At 26.6% G+C, this 8,610-nt stretch overlaps 1 protein-coding gene across 1 annotated transcript; it reads left to right on the top strand.

The window, feature by feature from the left end:
- The first annotated feature begins 2,402 nt into the window (after nucleotides 1-2,402).
- Nucleotides 2,403-7,454, top strand: LOC110646721 (triacylglycerol lipase OBL1). Its single transcript, XM_058133373.1, has 5 exons — nucleotides 2,403-2,818; nucleotides 4,346-4,584; nucleotides 4,698-4,749; nucleotides 5,248-5,918; nucleotides 6,929-7,454. The coding sequence occupies exons 1-5, from the start codon at nucleotides 2,506-2,508 to the stop codon at nucleotides 7,193-7,195; spliced, it is 1,542 nt and encodes a 513-aa protein (XP_057989356.1). The 5' UTR covers nucleotides 2,403-2,505; the 3' UTR covers nucleotides 7,196-7,454.
- The last annotated feature ends 1,156 nt before the right edge of the window (nucleotides 7,455-8,610 follow it).

Here is an 8,610-nt window from a genome sequence, read left to right as displayed (position 1 = left end):
AGGAGAAAATCGAGGAAAGGATTAAAAAGGAGGAGTTTTGGGTCTCTTTGAAAATAAGCTTACAAGCGAGAGGATCAAAACATAGTTTTGCGATAGTGAATTGCAAAATTACAAAAGGACCCTCTGGTCACTTTTCTTTTGTGGCCAAGCCATCTTCTTCATTCGCGAAGCATCTCCACCTTCACTCAAAAACTTCTCTCTTCTGTTTGCAAAGAACCTCCCTCCCTTCAAGCCCCCTCAAATTTTTTATTGATCTCTAATGATTTATAGTTTATATATTATGATTTAAATTAAAATATTAAAATTATTTAATTATTATTAAATAAATATAAAAATTTAATTAAAAATAAATTAGTTAAACTTTTAAATCTGCATATTAAAATTTGATTGACAATTATTATTTAAAAAAATAAATTTAAGCCAGCTTAATAATTTTCTATCGGAAATTAGATGGGATTTTTTTAACTTTTATATTTGCTCTCCCTCTCGTACTGTGGATATAATATAATTTTTTTTAATTTTTTTGCCATTTAACTTTTTTTTTATTCATTTCATTCAAATTAAAAAAGAAAAAAAAAAATTCTGCACCTAATCTGTGATGATCTTAAGAATCCTAAATTCTTTGCTATCATGTAACCAAATGGTTACTATAAATTTCCATTCGCCAATTTAATTAAATTTAATTAAATTTTAGTAGTTTGATTATAATAAATTATTTTTTGTGACGATATAAAATTTATTTACTAATAAATTTTTATAGACTTAATTTTATTCATCATCCCTCCACTTTAAAATTATTTTATTATTATTATTATTTTTTAATTTTAATTTATATAACAAAAATACTCAAATTTTAATTTAATATTATGCAACAAGATACTATTAACCTAGTTATTTTAAAAAAAAATTATATATTATATTATATTATATTTAATTAATTTTATGACTCTTCTAAAATTATTTATTTTATCCACTAAAACTTTAAAAATATTATTATGTTTAATAAACTTATATTTATTGAACACTTCATCCTAAATACTTATTAATTTAATATTTTAAAATTAATAATAATTTTTTAAAAAAAAATTAAAACTTATATAATAAAAATTCTAAAAGACTCTGCCACCTCTTTCTCACTCTAACTTTTCCTTTTCTTTAAATTCTTCTCCTTCTCGTATCATATTCACAAAATCACAACTTTTTCTCCCCTCTGGTTTTTTTTTTTTAATTTTTTTCTCTCATTCTCTATTAATTGACTTTATTTTTTTTTTCTAAATTAGCGCACAAATTCAATAAGTAAACTTTTATTTTTTATTTTATAATTCATATTCTATTATTCTATTGAATAATTAAAAATTAAGATTTTCTTTTCATATGTATTTTAATTATGGGTAAACTTTATTTATTTTATTTTATAATCAATTTACAAATTGGCATTTATTGATTTTTCTAAGATAATAAATCAAGTTAAAACTCACTAGTAAGTAAACAAAACAATTTCATATACTCTCATAATATTGTTTTAGTAACTTATTTCAATTGTACTTATTGAAATATATTTACTAGTAAGTAAATAAAACATGTCTTGACAATTTACATGTAATATATGTAAAAAGTATAAATATCAACATAATATATTATAGTGTGTAAAATTAAATTTAATACAAATTCTTATTAAACTTATAGTATAAAAATTTATATTTTTATAATTGAGAAAATAAAATTTTATCACATTAATTTAATTTTTTGACTCTCCCTAATTAGGTATTCTAGCAAAAAATTGATCTAAACATGTCTAGGTGTATTAAACACAATAAAAATATTTCTCCCTCTACCTCATGCAAAAAACAGTTTATCTAATTATTACTGAAACATTACTGATAATTTTTTTATTTTATCTAATTTTTTTTTTATATTTGAATAGATCAAATCTTGAATTATTTTTTATTATATCTAATCCATTTAGGTATGTTCGGATCAATTTTTGACAAAAATATCCAATGAAGTTTAACTAGAGGGATTTTTTTATTAAATTAAATTAAAGTTTGAGAATTTTTTGTTACAACTTGTGGTTTAGAAACAAAGATAAAATAATTCTCAAAATTGAGAAATGATAAGTGAAATTAATCTTAATTTTGTGGAATACAATTACCCAAATAAATTCACATAAATTATAATAGTATAACGACAAAAGACAAGAAAATTGTATATTTCTCAGTTTTCATGCTATTGTCGTTTCAAGCAAGGATGGCCGCAGCTTCCACATTCTGCACGAATGAAATTAAATACGCAATTGAATATGGAAAACGCATGCAATTTAAACAATAATTTACCATAAAATAAGAAGAAGATGAAGATGATGATGAAGATGAAGAATATCATAATAGATTAATTAATTCCTATAAAATTCATACCTTCATGACCCTTATCTCTTGCAGAACTTATTTTTAGAGTTTCTGGGTGAGATTAAAATATTAAAAAAAAAAAAAGAGAGAGAGTGCAGCCATGGGTTTTATTACTCCTACTCCAAGACGTCTGATAGTGAACCACCATAGGGCAAGAGTATGGTTCTTGTTGAATTTTATATTTTTTGAAGACAGAAGGATTGTGTTTAGCTTCTTTGATTGCTCATACAAGACGCTGACTACCATTGAAGTAATTAATAACTATTGTTTGTTATTGCTGTCATGGTTCTTACAAGTGTTGCTTGATCTTATTGACAAGCCTTTGATGTACCTTGGCTATGTGGTTGAGTTCTATCTCAACTTGCTTTCTCAAAATGGTGGCTTCCTTGGCCTTTTCATGAACATTTTTCTTGGTATGACTCCTCTCTCTCTCTCTCTCTCTCTCTCTCTCTCTCTCTCTCTCTCTCTCTCTCTTATTTTTGTTTGACAATATCAATTACGATAAAATGTTTAATTTTGCCTTTATATTTATTAGAAAGTTTAATTTAGCACATTTTCAACTTTTTATCCAAATTAACTCAAAAGTTTCAATTTAAAGTTCAATTTAGCTAAAAAAATTAAAATTTATGAGCTAAATTTATTGATTCAAATAAAAAATCAAGAAGTTTGATTTCTTAATTTCTTGATTTAAACTAAAAAATAAGAAGTGTTATTTCTTCATTTCTTGATTTAAACTCATGAATCAAGAAATTTATTTTCTTAATTTTCTTTATTTTAGGGCTAAATTGAGTTTAAATTGAAAATTTTGAGCTAATTTGAATAAACTCAACTCAACTAAGCCTTTATTCTAAAAATTTAGAGTCGGCCATATGGATTTTCTTTCTCCATTCTAAATAATTTTGGGTTAAATCCTCAGAAATGTGTAATGCTTTTAGGTCATGTTGTACTATTCTCCTCCAAGTCAGTTTAGGTCTATCCCCTCTTTTTTTTTTTATTCTCTAACCTAACGTGCTTTACTTGTCTAACTAGAGCTTCCGTATGTCTACGCTTCACATGACCAAACCACCTCAATCTCCTTTCTCTCAACTTATCCTCAATTGGTATCACTCTTACCTTTTCTCAAATACTCTCATTACGGACTTTATGATCTAATCCAGTATGACCACTCATCCACCTTAACATTCTCATATCTGCAACTCTTATCTTAGACACATACGACTAATTCAGTGCCAAACACTTACTACCATATAATATGGCCGGTCGTTTGGTTGCATGGTAAAATTTTCCTTTCAACTTATTGGGAATCTTGCGATCACATAAAACTCCCGTGAATAAAAAGTTGGAAATTGTTAAATTGAACTTCTCCATTGAATAAAAGGTGAAATTGATCTTCAAGTAAAAAATTACTATTTAGTCTTTCTATTTTTATAAAATTAACTATTTAATCCTCTATTATGAAAAATATATTAGTTTGTCTATATATTTTTGTTTTATTAACTCTCTAGTCGCTCGGTCATTGTAGGTATTGGTTTGAATTTCATTTAATCCATATAATTTGAAAACCACAATAATATAGTCCCTCTATTTTCTAACCTTTAACTATATTTAGTCCTTGTAACTATAATATATTTCCCATTTGAATATATTAATTAAAAAAAAAACTTGATTTAAACTAGACAGAGTACTAAATATTAGACGAAACAAAAATAGATGAGCTAACTAATGCATCTTTTAAAATAAGAGAACTAATTAATTTATTTTATTAAAATAGAGATATTAAATAATAATTTTTTTCTCTTTATTTTTTAAGCAACTCTAATTAGGGTTTCACGTTTATAGCCTCACAACTCTAGGGATGATTTTAATACCATTAAATCAAAATTCATTGGTTTAGTCTTCTTTCTTTTACTTTCTATGTGATGGAGGAATCCTACTGGCAGGAAAACTGAAGAAACCAGAAAGAGGCACAGAAAATTTTTTAAGTACCATTGGAGGGTTGGATCCAAGAGTCGATCTGCGCGTGACTGGATCATTTACAAAACAGCTAAATGAAAAAGCTATTGCAGAGGTAATCACAGAAACGGTTAATAGAGATCTCATGGATCTATGTGTCATGGCAGCTAAGCTAGCTTATGAAAATGCCAGAGTAGTGGAAAATGTTGTGAATAGTTGTTGGAAGGTGAGCACTTCTCATTCTTTCATTTCTTATATATATATATTAATTGGTTGATTATTCGATAATGGATATGGGCATCTAATGAAATTGTCATTTTCAACTTTTGGCAAAAACAGATGAATTTTGTGGGTTACTACAACTGTTGGAATGGTAGGAGAATTTGGAATGGTACGATAACAGGAGTTTTTTTTTTTAGTGTAACTATTATTGTTATTGCTGTTGTTATGTAATGAAATAGTTCTTGTTTTACATCCATCGAGTATAAGGTAAGAGTGTTACATATAAAAAATTTGAACAATTATCTCTATTTTTTGAAGTTGAGTTAAGTCTGATTTATTTTTTTTTGTCTCGATATTGGTCACCTGTACTTATTCAATCCTGCAAACTTCATGTTCTAATTGTCCATGCTGAGGCATAAGGAGCGTGTGTTGTCCTACATCAATTGGGTATAAAGATTTAGGAATCCTTCTCCTTAAGCTAGTTTTTGGAATAAGCTAGCTAGGCTCAGTTATTTTCTTTACGATAATAATTTTATTTAAAACTATACTTTTTCGATCAATATATTAGTGTACCTGGAGAATTACAGTTAGAGTCAAACTTAAGAAACCTATTCTTATTATTTTAGTTTCATTCTTTTGATCAAATTTTCCGAAAACTGTTTGATAGAAAAACGAAAGGCATGCAACACCCAAGCGTTCATATTGTCTGACAAGCCCAGAGATGCAAACTTGATAGTGATCAGCTTCAGAGGCTCAGAACCTTTCAATTCACAAGATTGGATGACTAGTATTGATTTCTCCTGGTTTGAGGTTCCAAACGTGGGAAAACTTCATGTTGGATACTTAGAATGTATGGGTATAGGCACCAGAAGTGATGCTTCAAGCTTCGAAAGTCACCTTCAAAAGAGGGATAAAAATTTCTTCCAATTAGATGCTGAGAGTGAGAAGGAATCGTTGAGAAAAGCAAACAAGAGTGCATACTATCTAGTGGCGATCAAGCTCAGCAACTTACTGAAGGAGAACCCGAATGCAAAATTTGTGGTGACAGGACATAGCTTAGGTGGGGCACTTGCTATAATATTCCCAACCCTGTTGGCAATCCAAGATGAGGTTGAGATGCTGCAAAGGCTGCTAGGTGTTTACACATTTGGACAGCCAAGGATCGGAGATGTGCAGTTAGGAAAGTTCATGGAACCCCATTTGCATAATCCTGTTACCAAGTACTTCAGGGTGGTCTATTCAGATGATATCGTGCCTAGGCTGCCTTTTAACGGCAAAGCCTTCCATTATAAGCATTTCGGAGAATGCATTTACTATGACAGACAATACCTTGGCCAGGTACTTTCTATTGCAGTTTTTAACACTTTTGTTTAACAATTGTGCAATTAAAGGAAACCAATCCCATAAATCATGTTCGTCTCTAAGATATAGAAAAAACAAGCATTTACATGACTGCCTACCATCTCTCATTGCAATAAATTTAGGCTTCAACAATACCTTTCTAATATCATTTTGAATATGCAGTTAAAGTAATAAATAATATCAAAATAATATATTTAGACATTGAGATAATATATAAAATAATAAATAATATATAAAATATCAGGCATAATAGTATTATAAATTAATATAAAAATATTATTAAAAAATTTAAGTTATGAATTTATGCATATCACTAGTTATTTACTTGCTGATAATTTTTATTAACAACATGGTTTAAATTTTTAACAGCATATAAAACATTAAAACCTAAATTTGTTATATTGTATTTAGCATTTTGTTGAGAAAAATACATTCTTAAATATATTAGATATAATGAATTAAAAATTAATTTAAAATTATAATTTATATAATTTAATTATAAGAACTCCAAAATAACTAAATAGTTTTTTTTAACTAGGTTTTTCAAATAATTTTTCAATAATATTTAAAATAATATTTTCTAAAAAATAGCTATTTTGACCTTTCAATTATATTTCAAAATGATCGGTCACTTTTGTTTCGCTTAATTTTTATTTCATGGCCACATATCTTTTAAGCTAAGGAATGGGACCATTTCTTCTATAATATGAAATTAATTTTCATTTCATTAGGGGAAAATTCATCTTATTATCAATAATTTATGTCATTGATCCAATAGTGTTCTACTATATAGAAATAGTTTGATAAATATAGTGATCATTAAATGTATGATTCTTGAGATCAGTCTCCTTTATATTATATGTTTCTATTTGATTGAGCAATTGAAGCAAACAAGTTCTACATTTACATATGATTCTAACAAAAGCTTGAAAGGTTTACTTGGTCACCTTCCTCTTATATCCCATATTCATATTGTGTATGTGTAGTTTAAAGAAGATGTGCCAAACCCAAATTACTTTGATATGAAATATATATTCCCAATGCGCCTTAGAGCCGTACTGGAGTTGATGAGAAGTCTTAAAGAGGACTTCACTCCTGGGTCAGAATACAAGGAGACTACGCTTTGCAAAGGCTTGAGGCTAATGGGATTGCTGCTTCCTGGAATTGCTTCACACAACCCTGTAAATTATGTTAACTGCGTCAGACTTGGAAGGGAGAAGGCTGCTCGATTGACCTCAATTACCCTTTCATGAGATTATCTATGAGGCTATATAATATATAATGTGAACTTCTGAGAGCTTCAGGGCTTATAATTAGGTCCCAGCTGCTGGATGTAGCCCTTTGTTGTGGCTCTTGAGTTTTTTATTTTATGTTTTATCTTTGAAAATGTGTCAGCATAATAATCTCAGATAAACTCAATAGTTATCGTAGTGTGGTGGTATGCAATGTATAATTTAATATAAAATAGAAAAGAAAATCTGCAATTACTATATAAATTAGTCGTTTTGTTCATGCATCGTATAATTTATTTATTTTTTTTCTATTTTGATAGAACAATTTAATATTTATTTTTTATGTTTTATATTTCGAAATCATATTACAAAATTTTTGCTAATGATAAAATTTTTAATTAATCAGGATAAATATAATTTAAATTTGTATTAAAATTTTAAATAATTATGTTCTTATCAGAATGAAATTAAATTTTTATTTCTTAAATATTATTATTTATTTTTCTCTTAATATTTCTTCATAAAAATATAAAAATATACTGTTTTAAAAATATAATTGCATTTATAATGACTATATATATATTATTAGAAAGAATATATTCATGATATATTTTAAGATTAAATCTTAAATTTTATGTTAATAATAATAATAATAATAATAATAATAATAATAATAATAATAATAATAATAATAATAATAATAATAATATTATTATTATTATTATTATTATTATTATTATTAATTTTAAAGATTTCATATTCCAATACATTGTTAGTCTCTCTAAGTGTTGGCATTTCAAGATAGAGATACTAATTAAGTCAGTTGGCTTACTAACTATTACACATAGCAAACAATATGCATAGTAATAATAGGTTTGAAACAGCAGAGAAAATAATAACAAAAAAGAAGATTAGTAAGTTACAAATTTAATTAATTAAATGGAAAAAAAATTAAAATACACCTAAAAATTTTAAATTAGGGGCCATACATATAAGAAGAATATGAGTAGAGTGAACACAACATAAATTTATAAGAGTGAAACTAATATATATATATATATATATACACACACACATTATGGATGGAGTAAAGTGAAGGGAAGCCAAATTGAAAAACTTAGATGGAGTGGAAAGGGAAAAATAAAAATAAATATAAAGGGGCTAAAATGTAAATATAAACTTTAAAGGGATTAAATTGAATAAACTAAAAAAAAATTGAATTTCTCTGTTCTATTTTGTTAAAATATTATCTTTTTTGGCACTGAAAAAGTAATATTAAAATTATTTTAAATATTATAAAATTTCAAATTCAAAAATCAAACAAGACCGCAACTTTTCTTTTCTTTGATTTCTGGGCAAACAAAACGATAATAATTGAAGAAAATCAACAAAATGAAAGAGAACCTCAGGATTTTGGGGTCAACATACAGCTACAA

Source organism: Hevea brasiliensis, chromosome 14 (genome assembly GCF_030052815.1).
Source record: "Hevea brasiliensis isolate MT/VB/25A 57/8 chromosome 14, ASM3005281v1, whole genome shotgun sequence".
In the NCBI taxonomy this organism is placed as follows: Eukaryota; Viridiplantae; Streptophyta; class Magnoliopsida; order Malpighiales; family Euphorbiaceae; genus Hevea; species Hevea brasiliensis.
This window is presented reverse-complemented; position numbering and strand designations above follow the sequence as displayed.